Source organism: Eublepharis macularius, chromosome 11 (assembly GCF_028583425.1).
Source record: "Eublepharis macularius isolate TG4126 chromosome 11, MPM_Emac_v1.0, whole genome shotgun sequence".
NCBI lineage: Eukaryota > Metazoa > Chordata > Lepidosauria > Squamata > Eublepharidae > Eublepharis > Eublepharis macularius.
The window spans coordinates 2,944,321-2,963,364 of record NC_072800.1 but is presented as its reverse complement, the minus strand read 5'-3'; the positions used below and the strand labels follow the sequence as shown (position 1 = coordinate 2,963,364).

Below are 19,044 nucleotides of genomic sequence, written 5' to 3'. Positions count from 1 at the left end.
AAAGCATTTCTAAATGTAAAAAAGAAGAAGATCAAAAGATACTAAACTATAGTAAGAACTTTTTGCGGCACACTTTCGGTAGGATTCTAGTATTTCAGAAAGGGTAACCTCTGTTTCTTAAGCTTTCCCTTAATGCTTTCCTTCAAGAGATGTATATCAGACATTACCAAAGTCAAAAGCATTCAAAATGCAACAGAGACGGCGTTACAGCTTTTTTTACAATGGCTTACTGTTGAAATCTCAGATTCTAGCCTGAAACTCTAATTACTACACCGCATCGACTTTCATGGCATAACTGCTCTTGAACAGTAGCAAGTCGCACGTAAGTCAGGCCAGCTGTGTGGCAGTATGTGGCCCAGGGGTTGTTGTCGGGTCTGGCTACAGTAAGTCCTCCTTCAAAGGCCAAATCAGTCCTGGAAAGGGCCCTGCCTCCTCCTCCTGCCTTTTACTGACAGAAACCAAGTATTGCAAAAGCTGGTGATACTGTCGTGCTTGTCTAGCAATGACCACTGAGGTCATCCGTTACTTACAGCAACAGGTATTCCTTTTATAATTTGGAGGGGGGTTAACATCCCAAATGTATTTTTTTTTTCAGTTTTAAGGTTTTTGGCAAACCTGGGGCTTTTCTCATGTTTGTAGGGAGATCATTCTTGACTGTCCATCACTCCAATCTCTGGATTTAAGTATTCACTGATCGGGCCACACTGAAAGTTAGACATATCTCATCATATCTGCCAACTTTCAAAGACACTGGTGACCTTGGGGCACCCCCAATGCATGCTAATTCATTAAGCATTTTCCCTACTGAGGGCGCATTAAAAATGGAGAAGTACAGGAATGAAGGCCAGATTAGACAGTCAATGCACAAAGCTTTTTGATACTTCCTTTACAAGGAGGGATAGGATGAGTCATAATGTGGATTCTTACGGTGGCTGATCATTTGAGAAGGCAAATTAATTTGCTACGGTTATATCTGGACAGATGTAAAATAATACTGAGAAGAGAAAGGCAATGGCTGCGACTGAAACCAGTCCAGATGGTGTGTCTCCGCAGCCTTTAAACTTTCTCCACTGATCAAAAAAATGGATAATTGAAAACCTAATTTAAGAATGTCCAATGCTATGTGAGCTATAAAAGGAAGGAGATTAGAAGAGGAAGTGCTTCAAACAGCTGATATCAGAAAAAACAGGATTAAAATTAGAAGTATAACTGAAAAAATAGAGGGTGGCAATTTGCTCACTTGCGTATTTTTATTCTATTCTTGCATCTAAGTCAGATGATATTTTAATTTACTAGCTGCCTGTAGTAGGAAGTTAAATCAAGCCATATTAGTAATCTGCCAAGATTTGAGACAACCCAGATATGATCATGGGGGTGGTGGGTGGAGGGATGGACGGATGGACATACAACATACAATTTTGACTGATTGACTTTCAATAACCTTAAAAAACAAAGAAAAATGAAACTGCTGGCTGAACCTCCTTAAAGAAAAAAAATCCAGTTTAAGATACAAAGGAAATTCTTTTGGATAGATACTTGGCCAATTACTGTACCAAAATTAAACACAATCATTTATTTAAACAACGTATGCTCTTTTCTAGTAAGGCATAACAACAATTTTTGTCACTCTCTGCTGAGCCTAACACACCAACCTCATTTGATGAATTCAATAGGAGGGGGGGGAAAAATCACCAATTGCAAAATTTAAAAGGCGGACAAAATTTAAAAATCTGAGTAATAATAACCTTTTTCTAAAATGGAAAAACTAATTTAATTCAACTATAACTATAAAACTATTTCTTGTTTCGAGATGGTGCACTCCCCCACCGCCAACAGCCTGGTCATGAGAACATGCAGTGTGGTGGTGCAAAACACAGAAGCCACTCAGAAGCACCAGACTGTGGGAAAGACAACTCACGAGAATTGCCTGGCGTATGGAGAGCAACATCCCCACGGAGCAAAGGTTTGGGCGCCCCCTTTGTTCGATGAGCTTTTCCACCATGTTAACAGATGGAAGTGCTTCCATGTTTCCGAGACTGTAAAGAAACGTGCTTCTAAGGCAGTTGGCCAGATCAAAGTTACAGGTGGCAATGAGGAAGAGAGGGCGAGAGCACAACAGTATTGGATACACAGCTTCCCCTTCTTACCTGCCACTAAGAAGGAAACCAATAACCACGGCCAAGAGAATCACTCCCACTGTAACAGACACGGCAATTATAGGAATCTGGCTCTGGTCGCTGGATGCAGCTACTGCTGAGAGCAGAAACAAAAAGGGAGATTAAGGTGAAAATTGCCATTCTGTCTCGCAGGGGCCTTTAGTTCAAGTCTGCTAGAATGGAACGGCAGCTCACTCCTCGAAAAGAAACCGTTTAAGAAAGAAAAGGGAAAGACGCAACGTTAAGCTTTTAGGAAATTTCTATCCTAATCCATCAAGAAGATTTTGTACAAATGGCATTCCATCTGTTGCAAGAGTTCATGGACTCACCACTGCCCCACCCCCAAAATGTTACTCCACATAATGAAATCCCTTTTCTTCTTCAGATTTTCTCTCCTTAAATGCCCCCCCTCCAGTGATGACACCCTGTTTCCAGACGTAGAAACGAGGGACGTGAATTTCATACCCTACATTTTCTTTTCTTTTTGATATACTTTAATTTTTATAATACAAGCTTTTGGAACTACTTAGTCAACTAGTCCTCAATGAAAGTGATGCTTGGCGTTCGCTTGGTCTGCGATGAGAGATTAGAGTCTTGAAGGAAGCACATGAAAGTAATGAAGAAACAGGTTTAGTTCAGTGGTATGTGTGGTTTGGTTGTTTCCGGGGCTGTTTTTCTGGGGAAAGAGGTGGTGGAACTCAGTGGGTTGCCCTTGGAGAAAATGGTCACATGGCTGGTGGCCCCGCCCCCTGATCTCCAGACAGAGGGGAGTTGAGGTTGCCCTACGCGCCGCTTGGTGGCGCGGAGGGCAATCTCAACTCCCCTCTGCCTGGAGATCAGGGGGCGGGGCCAGCGGCCATGTGACCATTTTCAAGAGGTTCCGGGACTCCGTCCCCCCGCGTTCCCCCTGAAAAAAAGCCCTGGCTGTTTCTGTTGTCCTTTTCTCTCGGTATTACAGCAACGAAGCCGTTGGAGAGCTGGGGCCTGAGAAAGCGGAAGCAGGTTTCTTCTTCGGCTAATTCCAACTTGCAACATGGCACACAAAGGCTCTTAACTGCTAACTTGTAACAGGATAACCGTTTTTGACAGGAACAGTGCCCAAACCCTTCCTACCTTCAAAATACTTAAAGCCTCGAACTGGCTGCTTGCCTAACCAGCCACCTTCTCCCACACAAATCCAGCACCCCCCAACTCTGTCAGTTGGCTGGCAGTTAAACTGCCAAATTCATCCTGGTTTTTTTTCTTTTCAAGATTCTAGTCTACCATTTGAATGTGATTGGCTGAGGTTCCTAGAAAGTGGAACTTGAAACTGCCCATTATATCCCCTCCCAACAAGCTTCCATGGCAAAGATGGATTCAAACCTGGATCTCCCAGATGCTAGCCCAACACTCAAGCCACCAGACTACACTGGATTTGCTTGCTTGGTTATTTGCTGGCTGGTTTTAACTGCATTTTAGATTTGCCTCTTGTTCTTGCCTGTCTCCTCCTTCTCATGCAACCGATAACATTGATCTTATTCATTTAGGATTTGCCTCTCCTCTTAATATTGCTCCAAGTCACAAATGTAGAGTTCTAACACCAGGGCTGGGGGCACAGTGGTGAAAATGCTCACACGTATTCCCCCTGGCTTCCTGGGCAAGACTTTCAATGTCTTGCCCAGGAAGACACCTTATAAATCTTTATGAATTATTATTAGTTTGGTGCTGTTGCTCAAAGCTGCTCTCGCCCTCTCTACCCCATTGCCTGGTCTACGGCTATTTACAACTTCTGCTTTTGAAGAAAAATGGCTTCCGTTCTCCTTCTCCACTCCCGCAGCTTCTGGCCACAGACAAGATGGTTGTCTGTGGCCAGAAGCTGCGGGAGTGGGAAAGGAGAACGGAGGCGTTTTGCCTGGGTAAAAATGAGCAGAGGCTGCAACCCAAGATGTGATGTTCAGTGGGGCCTACACTACACAGGGGTTTCCCTGGAAAGATTAAGATGTGTGCTATTTGAGCCTCACTTCAAGCCTCTGTTGCTATGTGGGCTCTGGGAAGCCAGGATATCACCAGAACTAGACTGAGGACTTCATGCTCCTTGCGCTCTGGTGCCTCCTCAAGAGAAAGATAAAGAAGAAATCCCAATAAAAGCCCTTGAGACACACTCAGGGGAAAGCAGGCGACGAAGGATTTTGAATCTCTTTGTGGCATCTTTTCCTATCTCCCTTAGCTCACTCCCGCTCACAGCAGCATTAGTCCAAGTCAGTCTCTGTCATCCCTTGGCCTTTTCCTTGTACAGACACCCATTTCGCTGCTTAGTGCAACTGCCACATAGATATTCTTGAGGAACAACAACAATAATAATAACATTTGATTAATATACCACCCTTCAGAACAACTTAATACCCACTCAGAGCGATTTACAAAGTATCTTATTATTATCCCCATAACAATAATCACCCTGTGAGGTGGGTGGGGCTGAGAGAGCTCCTAGAAGGTCACCCAGCTGGCTTTAAGCGGAGGAGGGGGGAATCAAACCCCAGAATGGAGTCGTGGGCAGCTGCTGACATGGCGGCTACCTCACGAGTGCAGAGGGTGGACCCGATGAACCACAACAGTCACCACAACAGTGTTTTCTCATCAGATTTACAGAATCAATTTCATGTTAATTTCAAGTTCATAGCTGTGTTAGAGCGGAACTACAAGTGATGCCTGACACAGGTTGGACCCTTGTCAGCTTCCCTCAAGTTTTGATGGGAAATGCAGGCAGCTTGGCGGAATGTTGGACAAGTGACAGTTGAAAAGTCCATTGGGCAGCAGTTGGAAAGCCAAGGTGTGAGACCAGGATGCCTACTTTTCCCATCAAAACTTGAGGGAAGCTGACAAGTGTCCAGTCTGTGCCTTTTGTCACTTGTGGTTCTGCTCTTAGTCTGAGGTAGTAGAACAAAATTGGAGCCCTGGAGCACCTTAGGGACCAATGACATTTCCCAAGGGATGAGCATTTGTGAGTCAAAGCTCACCGGGTCAGTACTTAGGAAAGATCACCCCCTGAATTTTTTTCTTGGTCTTTAAGGTGCTCTTGAACAGTGCTTGGCTAAACAGTCACCAATAGTTATCATTTCATAATAACTGGACATCTATGTTACACTTGAAACCACACACCACAGACTTATCAGCATTTATTTCTGATATAGTTATACCCACCAGGGTGCAATGCAGTTCAAAAATATATTTAGAAACAAGTGTACAAAGGTCTGCCCATGATGGGGTGCCCACTGGATCCCTTAGAACTCTTTGCGGACTCTAATATGTAGGGGTGCCAAGTCTGGGTTGGGAAATTCCTGGAGATTTGGGAATGCAGCCTTGGGGAGGGCAGGATTTAGGGAAGGGAGGGACCTCAGCAGGATATAATGCCATAGGGTCCACCCTCCAAAACAGCCATTTTCTCCAGGGGAACTGATTTCTGTAGCCTGCAGATTAGCTAAAGCTAATTAATAACTAAAATGTACTTGGAAACATGTCTGAAGAACGGCCTTCGAATCAAACTTCTGGCCAGAGCATTTTCATGAGCTCCATGCCAGGCTTTTAAACATTATTATTAAGGATACTTTTGCTCAAAAGTTCAAGGTCAGGATGACAACAGGCCAATTGTGCTGAAATGCCAGCAGGTTATTTTTAAATACCTTGAAACATGCTTACTGAACTACTCTAAATGAGAAGTTTTTCTACTGCATCCAGAACTCATAATAGAGATTTATTTAGCAGCATAATAAGGTTTTGTTTCTACTTATAGGACATGATTAATGCTTAATGCAATATGAGATACATTAAATAGATAATTTTTATTACATTAATGTTTGCATCACTAAGCTCTTTTCTCTATATTAGCTTGCTCACTGACTCCATGGCCGTGTCTGCCCATATATAATGATTCCTTTAAAATCTATTTCATTTTTAAAAATGTAAGAAGCACTGAAAATTGGAAAAGTGGCAGCTTTTGTAAAAAAAAAAAGTGGCTGATGAGAGCATAAGGCAAACAATAATCAAAGGCTGATGAATTTAAATGCAGAAGATAAATATGGAGAATGAGTTTCTATTCAACAGGGAAATAAAGGGAATTTTTTCCATTACGAAACCTTTCCTCGATAGAATGAAAATATAATAAATATGTCATTCATGCAAATTGAAACTGGTATACACCACACACACACGTATTTTAGTGGTGGGTGAAACTTCTCCTTTTAGAATCTATTGGATTATTAGATGGAGAAATGTGTAGCCGTCAAATACGGGACTCCACAGATTTAGATTAATATGAGCTCCCATGATGAATATCAGTTCCTGGCAGGTAGATCCCTCAGCCCCTCTCCAGGGAACACGCATTGATTGCAGCAGAAAAGCTTTTATTAGGAGCTTTACAGTTCAGGTCTGAACTCCATCACAGAGCTTGGCAGAAGTGAGAAGGCAAAACAAAAAGTTTATATTATACTTGAGTTTCCCACGCTCCAGCAACTGTTAAGGTTTTGGCGCGCAGGATTACATGGGTCCTGTGAGAACCCTTTACAGTTATGGCCAAACAGTGAGTACACAATCATAGGTTCCCAGCATCTGGGCAAAGCAGCAAAAGCAGGCGTCTGGAGTCTCCAAGGTCGTCTCTAGCTAGGAGATACATAGTTCTGTGAGATAACATGAGAAGCCCCTCCTGGCTAGAGGATCTGGAGAAATAACAGTTATAATATGGAAAGAACATGGCTAAGGAGAGAATACCTCAGGTTAGCATTAAACATTCAACATACTGTGGCATCAGTGACAGAACAACCAAACAATCATGGCACGGCTGCACACAGACATGACAATGATGTTTCTTGATATGACTGTGCTTTACACAATGAAGCCACAGAGGTAAGACCTTTGGTTCTAACCTTGTAGTTTTAAAAAGGCTACTGGGGCAGAGGACACTGTGGCACAGTCAGGTGGCTGGAGGATGACACCCACATGGGGTCAGGAGGACTGCAGCCTGCAGGGCGCTGAAAGGCGCTGGTGTGTTAGGTGGCCCAAAAGGTGTCCAGGCAGCATTGAGAAGCCGGCTCTCGGGGGGCAGAGCATGCCTCAGGAGGGGCAGCTTTTGGCTGAGGGTCTGAGCAGGGCTGGCAGAGGTCAGCCGCAGCTGGGAGAAGACGGCGCCACGGGCATCTAGGCCATGCTGCTAGTTGAAGTGGGCTTTAAAAGCAGCAGCAAGGCACTCTTTGGGGGACTGATGGAGTTGTGGGCCACACAGCAGGAAAGTAGCTGTCAACTGCCTCCTTGCCTTGATTGTTCTTGGGGGAATGAGACCTATGGGACCTAGCCTGTTATGGGCCCTGGTCGGCAGGTTGCCCAGGAGCCACCCTGCCCTGCCACAAAGAAGGCTGGGCTACCACCATGGTTCCCCCCACACCCCACTTTTGTAACACCCAGCTCAAGTGATCTTACATTTCCTTGCCTGCAGTGATGGCAGCCAATGATTCGAGGGGCAGAGAAATGTACACAGCAGTGATGTCAGGAGGTGAGTTGTGCTAGAGCAGGGGAAGGCAGCCTCTTCCGCCCAAGTGGCAAAAGAGCAGCAACATCTACCTGTGAAGATGCCGCTGTGCCAGCAAACCAAAGGGACAGGAGATGGGAGCAGCACTTGGCCTGGCCCACTGGGAGCCAGCTCTGCCTCAGCCCCAATCCCACACTCTCAGGCTCTGATCCTCCTGGATAATAGTTACGCCTCTAAAAATAACTGTGTCTCAGAAAGTCCAGGGGGAGTGGAGAGTGGTCCTATGGGAAAGATGTTCTAGATAGCCCTTTATTGGGGTGTGTGTGTGTAGATCATTGGTGGCTAGGGTTGCCAACTTCCAGGTGGGCCCTGGAGACCTCCCAGAATTCCAACTGATCTCTAGATTACAGGGGTCAGTTCCCTTGGAGAAAATGACTACTTTGGAGAGTGGACTCTATGGCATTATACTAGGGATTTCATCCCCTCAGTTGGGGCAGGGGATCCCCTGCTCCCAGCCTCTGCCCACCCCGCCACCTCTCACCTGGCCAGTGGGGGGAAAGGTGTGGGAAACAGGCATGGAAGCCCCACAGCATGCTCCTGCGAGCTCCGAAGCACTTCCTCATCATGCTGGGAATGACGTCATCCCCAGTGTGACGCGGAAGCAAGGGGTTACGAATGGGGCCAATTTGATAAAAATTGGCCCCGAATACTAGATTAGGGACTGCTTTTATAAAATCGGCCACACGGGAGATCCCTTGCTCCTGCATTGTGCCAGGGATAAAATCATTCCCGGTGCAACGAGGAAGTGTTCTGGGGCAACTGTGCGCTACGTGCGTGCGAGAGACAAGTCTTCTTGGGACACTCTCCCATCGCTTAGTTCCAAGCCTGGGAGACCTGGCAACCCTACCTTACATCATGCTGAGGTCCCACCCCTCCCCAAACGTCACCCTCTCAAGGGCTCCACCCTGCCCAAAGCTGCCAACCCTATTGGTGGACCATGTGCCCTTCAATTGCCACAACTGACAGAAGCAGCAGGGGTTTGGGGCACTCCTGAGCAGAAGCTAGAAGGGCCCTGGTGAGTAGCTGTGGCATTGAATCGATCCTGCATGCCTTGGCAGACCACTTCTGCAGCCGGCTCCCTGGTAACAGTAGGTAACAGGTGAACATGCCAGAAGGTATGGGTGGGGCACTTCAGCATCTCCTGATCAGATCTGATTTGTGCCCCCTGCTGAAAAGGGTTAAACCTACTGAGAGAGGCAACAACAACAAAATCTGCACATGGGAGGGGGTACAAAAACCTGCTCATGTTTCCATAAGAACCTTGTTGGTTGCTCAGAGGGTTTTTCTCTTCTTTTTTTTGCCATGGGCTGGACTTTGCAGATTTGAGCTGCTAGTGGAGGAGGCTTGCTCTGATTTCAGGGGAAGGCATCTTCTGTTGGAAGAAAACACTTCTGCCAGCCGAATGGACACCCAGGATCCAGCTCTAGCTGTCACAAGCCACTTTTAAAATTCCCCTTCCTTTCCAAAGTATCTACTTTATGAAGATGCAGTTACAGAAATACTAGTCTTTAATGCCCTCCTGGGCTCACTGAATCTTTAATCAACCTTCAGTCTCAGTGAGAAAGGCAGACGATCAAGAAGCAAATAAAAAAGGAACAACAGGGGCCAGAAAGCACTGCTCAAGAAAAGGTGGGGTTCTCAGCACCCGTGTGCCCATCCATACCGAGATTCCATAGAGCATCCGTTGCCTCCAGCTCTACAGCTGAGTTGTAGTTCCCTCCCCAACATACGGAGGAGCCAATTCTTTAATTTCTCTTCTCTTACCCTGCTGGGGTTCTATTATGCCTCCAGTCTGCACCTTCTGACAAGAACGGAAAACGGCAGGCTGCTGGTAACAGTGCCACGTACTGGGCTGTTTTTGAAAAGGGTTTATTTCATCTTTGTTATATTGCACATTGTTGGACAACAGAGAAGTGACAGAGGCAAAAATACAAACCTCCAAAAATAACCATATTAGCAAGATTTTTCTTCTTCTTTTACTTCTTTTTAGTGCAGGCATTCCAAAAACACAGCCTTGGAAGAACTCCGGTCAAACTTTTGTCAGTAAAACCCAACAAGCTCATTAGTCTTTTCCCATCCGTTCCACTCTACTATCCATTAACAGAGGTGCCAAAACTAACAAGTCAGCTTTCTACCTTGATCCAGCTGAAGACCCACAGTCTCCTCTCTCCCAGTCAAGTAACATTTTTAAAGGTCACCAATGGTAGTATGAAAGGTGACTCTTTCTGAACAGTATGAAATGCTCTGAGAAAAAGTGTTCTTGATATAGAGATTCAGGGCAGATACACACTGAACACCTAAAACAGGCAATGCTTCCTTTCCCCAGGGGATTCTAGTTTTGGGAGGCCTAGGAATCACTGAAGAAGTCTTTGCACCCGGGCAAAATTTAATCCCTCGGATTAGTAACTCCTGGGAATCTTTGGGAGGAAGTCCTGCTAAGCCTGTTACAGACCAACAAACACATCAATCCTTTAGAAGCAAGCACTTTTGCAGACTGCAGAATTAGAAAGAAGCCATTCAGCAATCCTTTGAACTGGGTTGCCCAGATGAGCTGGTGGGAGGGTTGGGGGTGGGGACACGGGGGACAGCAGTGTTGCACGCGTGGTGATGTCCTGGGTTTCCCCCAGACGTGGCAGCAGGTAGCTTTAGGAATCATAAAACCATACATTAAAAACATAGAGTTTCTGGCAATTCCCAGACGTACCTGCCATCACTTCCAGGTTTTCTCTGGTAGTGACATCGCCATGCTTACAAAGGTGGTGCTTGTTTTATCCCCTGAACCTGCACCACTGCTTGGAGTGGCAGCAGGCAATGACCGCTCAGGGTGGGGGATTCTCCACCCCACTGGGGGCTTGGCAGCCCTGCCTTTCAAAGATGCCTCAGACTAGACCCCTCAAATAACTCGCCATGTCTGTACCATTCCTACTCCTAAATTCTCCTGTCTCTGATGAATGACACATATAGCCTTTATATCATTGTTTAGGCTTGCCAACCATGCAGTCTTCTACTGCAATGGCTATTCTCCTGTGTTCTCTCTGGTTGCCACATGAGGTTTCATTCATACTATGGACCTTTTTAATCTGTCTACTGCCTTTTAAGGGCCAAGAGTTCCAGCACTAGGATTCCAGCTGGTGTTAACGTTCACTTTAATCCCAGCTTCTCTACATTCTGTGCCTATTTGTGGTTCCCCAGCAAGAGACAGAGTGTCATGCCCCCCCTTGGTGAATCAGCGTTTTCCCTTCTCCCTGGCCCTTTTGCTACCCCCTTGGAGGCCAGAGCTCTGCCCCGGAGCCTGTGGGCTCAGCCCTTTGACCCAACTGAACTCTGCCCCCTCTTGAGCGGGTGGGTGCAACACTCGAGTGGGGGTGCCTCCTTGCCAGTTTTGTGTTTTTCCAGCGTCGGCAGCCCTGCCATCACCACGACGGGCTGTGGTTGCTTGTTGAACGAATACTTGATAGCAAGCCCTGATCTGCTGCCACAAAATATACAGGAGGCCCAAAGTTTGGTTCCTCACTGTGTAAGTGCTGGCAGAGCTCTACCTAGGGCAGTGCTTGGCGTTTCCTCAGACCAGGCAGCAGCTTAATAAGATTCCACAGACTACTTCTGACAATAAAGAACCAAGCCATTTTAAAAAGATTGGTGGGGGAAATGGCAACAATTCAACCCTATAAAGGAAGTGGGTGGAAAGTTCCTCATAATAATCCTGTTTGATGCTCTAAGTTTAAACACCTCCTTACGTTTTCTCTCTCAAAAAGCTGAATGGGAAGCAAAGTTAGGGAAGGACAGTCATCTTGCCGAGCCACACTAAATACTCCTAAGTCTGAACACAGCAGGTCAAGAAAGGCTCAGGGCAGAGAATGAGGGAGGCTGACAAATCCTCTGCAAAGATATTGATCTGCCGACTCTTTTAGAGCAACCATTACAGAACTAGGGGCAGGCAGTAATTAAGAAGACTTACACATTGGGCTGGTTTCAAACTCAAACCTTCGGCTGAAGCCACCGTATCCTGCTGCAGTGCGGGCTCGAATCTGGAAGACGTATGCTGATGCAGGTTTCAAGCCTTCTGCAGTGATGGTGCTTTCCTTGGATTTGATGATGGTATAGCTGGTCTCCTGGTCCTTTTTTGGCACACGCCCACACAGGCAGAAACACAGAAACAGGCAGAAATATAAATAGCTAGCACAAAACCTTTGTAGCAGAATGACTGATGGTCAGGTGCCGGCATAACGCTCCCATCTCTTAAACATGCATAGAAGTTTGGGTGGAGGCTACAAGTTTGCTTTCCCTTCTCCCTTTCTTTCTTAGCATTCACCACAATGTAGTGATGAGTATCTGCACAGAGGCTAGTGATGGTCAACATCAGCCATGGTTTGCAAACCAGTTTCAAACAATGGATGTATGGTCCAGCAAGGAAAACCAAGATTTGACTGTGAAATCTGTTCCAACTGGATGTTATGATTATCCCTGCTTACAATACTAATTGAGAGCTAGCTGTATGTATTAATTAACTTTGATGCAGACACCATAATGGTTAACGCTAAGAAGTCTGCACCAGAGAGGGAGTAAGCCACTGACACGGGGTGTGTGTGTGTGTGTGTGTGTGTGTGGGTGTGTGGGTGTGTGTGTGTGTGTCATGAAATGGGTGCAAGTTGCCATTGGATCTTAGTGGTCCTTCATCAGAATGGCACCTGATCTATGGGAAATCCAGTGAGTATTCCACGATTCGCTCACACTTCGGATGTTTTTATTTGTTCTCATTTTTCCTGATGTCTGCACAGACTGTGGACTCGGGGGAAAATTCTTCTCTAAAGTCTCACAGCTATACACTTCTGTAAGGCCATGATTCAGGGATCCCAGGACAACCATACAGGTTTGTGCAATAAAAAGCACATTCAAAATAAATGCCTTCAAAAATACTTTGGCATCTCACCCTCCACTGCACCCTTTCCGCAGTCACTGTCTCCATTCACTAACTGCTCAGGGCACCTTCTAGGGACCCAAATGCTGACACCACTTTTCAACCAGACGTTTGTTTGGATGAGTGGCCGCCTGCAAGTCCTTTTCTCCTCCTCCCAGTCAAAGCTATTTCACGTGGAAGAGCACAGCATCCAAATCACAATGTATGCAGGAGCATATCAGAAAAGGGCAAAACTTTTCCCAGGCAGAAACCCCAACAATTAGTTTCTATACTATTTTTAAACCTAGGCCTCAATAACAGGTGGCAGAGAACTTTAAGACGCGCTTGCTGGGGCCCACTGCCAAAAAGGCCATGAAAAACAGCCATCCCAATCTCCACAAAAACAGAGCTCGCTCAGAAATACTGGGAGACCCGGGAACAGTCTGAGAAGATTCCTGTAACATTCAAACTGAATTTCCTCAGTATGAAACTTCTGATGCTGCTGGAAATTAAACTGGAAGGCAGGCAGGGATGTTACATGACCGTTTTATTAATATGGATCCATTTTTATGTTCATTTGATGGTCTTGCATTAAATGAACAGAAAAATCTATTTTTATTAATAAAAACTTGTATTTACTTTAACCGTTTGGGATACTGGTTGGGTATTGGTGACCCTTTGTAAACTGATACATTATTACACTGTCAGTACAATCATTAGTATTTCACTTCCAATACAGGAGTCAAATAAATTATGTAATCAGAAACAGAACACTGAGAAGCTCTCGTTTCTCTACCGAAACAAGACCAGGAGCTCCTTGTGGTACAGATCACCAATTGTTAGTATCGAAAATTAGAATAAAGCTGACAAGAAATGCTAAAAGAATCACAGTGCTGAAATATAATCTTAACATTTCTGAAGAACTTTAAGACCATATAAAGAACAGATTTCCATTACTAAGATTAATTGGCTGGGGACTGGAAGAACTGTGGGCCAAAACCAGAGACAGGAAGCTTGAAGATCAACATGGAAATAAAGAATCCAATCAGGAAAAAAAAGAAAAGATGGAAACAATATATCGAAGAATAGCTGAAAGGAAGACAGATTCCTTCAAATAAGAATCTTTTGATAAAGAACCTGAAATCTTAGAAGTGAAAGCTGTACTCAAAGCAACTGGGAGAAACAAAGTGCCTGGAATAGATGGGATATCAGTAGAGCTATTCCAAGTACAGAAACTGAGTCCATCAAAATCTTAGCAAAAATATGTCAACAAATTTGGAAAACAAAACAACGGCTCACAGACTGGAAAAGCAAAATCTACATTCCAATTCTAAAAAAAGGAGATGCCAAAGATTGCAGCAACCATCACATTAATGTCCCTTGCAAGCAAAGTGATGCTCAAGATCCTACAACAAAGACTCTCACTATATAGAGAACAAGAAATGCCAGGTGTTCAAGCTGGATTGAGAAAAGGAAGAGGCACTGGAGATCATATTGCAATACAATGGTTAATGGAGCACCCCAGAGAATTTCAGAAGAAAATCAGCCTGCTTTACAGATTCCAGCAAAGCTTTTGACTGTGTGGATCATGAAAAATCTATGGATAGTATTAAAAGATATGGGGATGCCACAACATCTGACAGTTTTGATTCACAACCTGTACTCCAGATAAGAGGCTACTGTTAGGAAGGAAATTGGGAAAGCTGAATGGTTTCCAAATGACAAAGGTGTCAGACAAGGATATATATTATCCCCCTACCTATATGCAGAGCATATCATAAGGAAAGCTGGACTGGATTTAAATGAAGGTGGGGTGAAAATTGGTGGAAGGAACATTAACAACTTGAGAGATGCAGATGTCACCCCATTAATGGCTGAACATAGTGAAGACTTGAAATGACAACTGGTGAAGGTTAAGGGAGAAAGTGCCAAAGCAAGATTACAGCTGAACATCAAAAGAAAAAAAAAGTAATGACTCCTGAGGAATTATACAATTTTAAGGTTGACAATGAAAGAATTGTTGAAGAGTTTCTATTCTATTTCGTGGCTCAATCATCAACCAAATGGGATCTGCAACCAAAAAATCAGGAGACTGAAACTTGGAAGGGCAACCATGAAGAAACTAGGAAAGATCCTTAATGATAAAAATCTCACACTGGGGACCAAATCAAGATAATCCACACTATGATATTCCCCATTACTATACATGGATGTGAGAGTTGGACAATGAAGAAATCTGGCAGGAAGAAAATTGATTCATTTGAAATGTGGTGCTGGAGGAGAGCTTTGTGGATACATGGATGGCCAAAAAGATGAATAAGTGGGTTCTAGATCAAATCCAGTCTGAATTCTCCCTAGAAACTAAAATGATAAGACTAAGGCTATCGTACGTCACATCATGAGAAGATAAGAATCACTAAAAAATACAATAATGCTAGGAAAAGTGGAAGGCAGCAGGAAAAGAGGAAGACCCAAAATGACTTGGCTCAATAAAGGAAGCCACAGCCTCCAGTTTGCAACAAGGTGGATAAAAATCAATGATTTTTTTAAAAAAATAAAAAATAAATCGGATTTTTTAATATTTAAATCAGATTTTTTTTAATTTAAATCGGATTTTTTTAATAAAATGTTTTTTGAGGAAAAATCTATCTAAAGATAGTTTTCTATTTAAGATACATTATAGTCCACAGGTTATCATCATGAAATAAGGATTAGTTTTTAATTATGTAGCATGAGACTGTATATTCATGCACTGTTTAAATTTTTTGATAGATGAATTCCATTAATCCATGCACAATGTCATGCTCTTCCAGAGGTTTCTGTAAGATTATTGGGCAGTTTTTCTGTCTAGAAGATATTATCACAGATGCTTGGTTTTACAGTTCTCAAAACTGTGAATTTGTGTCCGTAGAGATCACGTGTCTCTTCTTCACAGCAAAAAGGTTGAGAAAGTTGAGAAAAAGACCTTAATCCCATTGTGCCTTTGCAAATCTATGTACACAGTATCAACCCTTTACCTTTTAAGTGCTAAGTTTCAAAAAATTCAATGGATAGAAGGTGGTTGGGAGTAGAATAGATCTGCACAAGAAGCTAAGTGGGAGGAGTCTTTATGTAGAAAACCATGATTGAAATCTAGTCTTAGTGACTTGTGATTTAAATAATTATTTAAATCAATTTGATTTAAATCAAATCCACCCTGGTTTGCAAGGCTGTTAATGATAGCATGTTCCGGAGGTCATTAATTCATAAGGTCACCGTAAGTTGGACACTAACACACGCACACACAATTACTGTTTAAACGTCAATAATTTTGGAAACAATATGCAATAATGTTTGATGACAATATCCCTCCACCTTGTGCAATGATTGGTTGTTCAAGTTCAAGCATCATTAGCAAATCCTTTAAAAAGGTCAGTTTTCATGGAAAGTTCTCCACTGGCTTACAATAGTTCGGTTCAGACCTAATGCAAATGCATGGTCTAATCTAGCAACGGTTGGCTGTGAAACCAGGATTCACCTCAGAGACAAGTACTGAAATCCTAACTTGCCTTTCAAATGCAGGTTTTGTTTCCTCTCTCTCCTAAAGGGACCCAGGAGTTATCCTGGCTTGCATTATGGTGCAGGCAGTGTCAGGAAAGGAGCAAGAATGGGCTCGAACGGGCACGGTGGTGCGCGCCTGTAATCCCAGCCTGAGCACGGAAGGCTGAGGCCAGCGGATCACCTGAGCTCGGGAGTTCGGGCCTGCAGCAGTGTAACGTCAGTGGACGACTGTTTCGGTGAATGTCTGTATTTGTATGTCATGCCAAACACAATTAAGACTAACGTTAATCCCCAGATGCAAATCATAGTTTCAGATACTGGTCTGACAGTGTCAGTGGATTTGCATATCTGAACCACAGAAACACAAAATGAGATTCTGAAGAACTGTACTGCTTCTCTTAATGTTGCTCCATTTGTCTCCAGGGCTGTAGGGAGAGCGGAGGGGCTTTTGGCTTCCCTCCTGCGCTGCTTCTGCTAGCAAAAATGACAGTGTAGGGGAAGCCAGAAGGCCCTCTTTCCCCCTCGCAGCTAAAAGGAGCAATGGAGTGGTTTTCAGGTAAGGCGAACAGGTCAGCAGTGTGACAGGACATGTCTGGTTTGAACTGAAGTCTGTTTTTAGCCTGAGACAGACACCCGTGGCAACCCTGACTGAACGAAGGAAGTGCCCTCATGAGGGCGTTTCAAGGTCTTGCACAAAAATGTTGATCTTCAAAGTCTCTCTGTGAAACACATCCTGCATAATACTAATATGCTTCATACTAAGGCTTTTGGGGTAATGCCTCTATATAAGCCACTGGCTGTGCACGATGGAAAATCTTTTCACAGCTTGGCCAGGCAATCATAGAGACCCCATTTTCCGTCCTCCCTAAGGTTCAGGGGTGTTCCTGGGCTTATTGCCTGAAAAATGCCTCCGCTGGGGTCGGGGTTAGTTCCTTCAGAGCTGGAATTCGTGCCAGTGACTACAGGAAACAATGTACGTGATACACATACAACATCTCACTTTACACTAGAAGATAACTCAGAACTTGTCAGCAAAGTGTCTAACTTCTAATATAAGCATTTATGACAAGCAATGAAAATTCAGACTTCGAATTACATGGCTGCAGTCTTCACTGGCATGATAATTAATATATGTGCATGGTGCAGAATTGCCCTCTGTGCTGGATCAAATCCTTGTGGTTTCATAACTAAATCCATGTCTAGGCAGCCCAGTTCAAAGCACAAGCATTAACCTATAACTGCAGCACAGTACCTACGAGACAGAGGAAATCCCTGATGTGAATCTCACCTCTGGTGTGAACTCACCAGGTGGCTTTAAGCAAGCACGCTCTCAGCCTCAGCATTCCAATCTGTAATATGGGGATAATTACAGGGTGGTTATGAAGATTAGAAGATGATGGGTTTGAAACTCTGCAAGAACTTGAGTGCACTATATACATGCCAAAAATTATTAGAATAAAAGGAGGGAGACAGCATGACATTCACCTGAAGCAACAGGGGCGCCAGTTCCCACTCACCTCTTTAGTCCTAGGCAATTGTCTTAATTGTAATATAATACATTGGGAGGCAAAACTGGCAGGGACCTTTGATATATTTATTCAACAGATGGGCTGTGCTAATGCAAGGAACCACACACACAATTCAAGACTTCCTAATCACTTCCAGCATAATCAGTTTGACACTGATTTATGCACGCAAGTTCACCTTGCCCTTTCACAGAGTTTGTCATTCCCAGTGAACAAAAGGTTGCAGCACTCCAAGGTAGGCAGGATGGCCTTGGAAAGGGACAAGCGCACCTTTTCAAAGTATTTGATTTCGTACTCCAGGATGATGCCGTTGGGTCGATCTGGCTCCTGCCACGACAGCGAGATGCTGTTTTTGCCAACTTTCCCTTTTTTCACATTTGTGATTGGAGATGGGGCTGTAAAACAGGAGAAGAAATCAAAACAAAGTCAGCACAAAAGTTTGTTTAATCCCCTCCTAGCACTGTTTAGTACTGCAGCTTGTCAAACAAGGAACAGCCCTATGCTGGGAGGAACTTAGTATTGCCACATGGTAAAGCAGTGAGACTTATGGGTAGAACTGCCATCTTTTTGCCTGGTAGAGACTAGAGGTGGGCACGACCCGGGAAAAAAATGACCCGTGCAGTTTGTGGTTCATGGCGTTTCACAAACCACGAACTTTCACGAACTTGCCCCAGTTCACAAACCGGTTCATGGGGTTTAAATGCCCCTTTCTGTGCCACTTCACAGCGGCATGGAAAAGGGCATTTAAACCAGTGGATCAGCTGCTTGTTGGGGAGATCCCAGACAAGCAGCTGATCCAAGCCGATGGGAGTTTAAATGCCTGTTTGGGCGTCACTGCAAAGCGGCATGGAAAGGGACATTTAACGCCCCCTCGATCAGCTGCTTGTCAGGGATCTCCCCGACAAGCAACTGATCCAAGCCGGTGGGGGTTTAAATGCCCGTTTCTGTGCCACTGCGAAGCAGCACAGAAAGGGGCATTTAAACCCCTGGATCAGCTGCTTGTCATGCAGATCCTCGAGAAGCAGCTGATCATTTAAAAAGTGGGGCCTGGCTGCCCGGCCAGGAATTCCCGGCCAGCCAGCCAAGCCCCACTCGCTATTTAAATGGAAATTTCCCCATTGCTTGGAGCGGTGGAAATGTCCATTTAAACAGTGGGTGTGGCTTGCCTTGCCGGCTGGGAACTCCTGGCCGGGCAGCCAAGCCTCGTTGTTTAAATGGGCATTTCCCCGCAGGCAGGAGCTGGCCTGCATCCAAGGCAATTCTGCCTCCAAACAACTGAAGGGCTCAGTGTCCTAACAGTGAAAAGGTGGCAACTCCAGTTTTAAGGAGTTTGGGCTAAAGGGGGGGGGCATGATGGAAACAAAGCAT

The 19,044-nt window shown here is 44.6% G+C and overlaps 1 protein-coding gene across 2 annotated transcripts in view; it reads right to left on the bottom strand.

Annotated features, from left to right (window-relative positions):
- Positions 1-19,044, bottom strand: part of EPHA5 (EPH receptor A5) — a 294,365-nt gene that overhangs the window by 68,958 nt on the left and 206,363 nt on the right. The window contains exons 5-7 of one of the 2 annotated variants that reach the window (XM_054991243.1): positions 17,947-18,071; positions 11,672-11,831; positions 2,148-2,253 (exon numbers count right to left, since the gene is read on the bottom strand). In XM_054991243.1, the coding sequence (XP_054847218.1) occupies positions 2,148-2,253; positions 11,672-11,831; positions 17,947-18,071 (391 nt within the window). The remainder of the gene's footprint in view (positions 1-2,147; positions 2,254-11,671; positions 11,832-17,946; positions 18,072-19,044) is intronic. The other variant, XM_054991244.1, reaches the window with a different exon arrangement.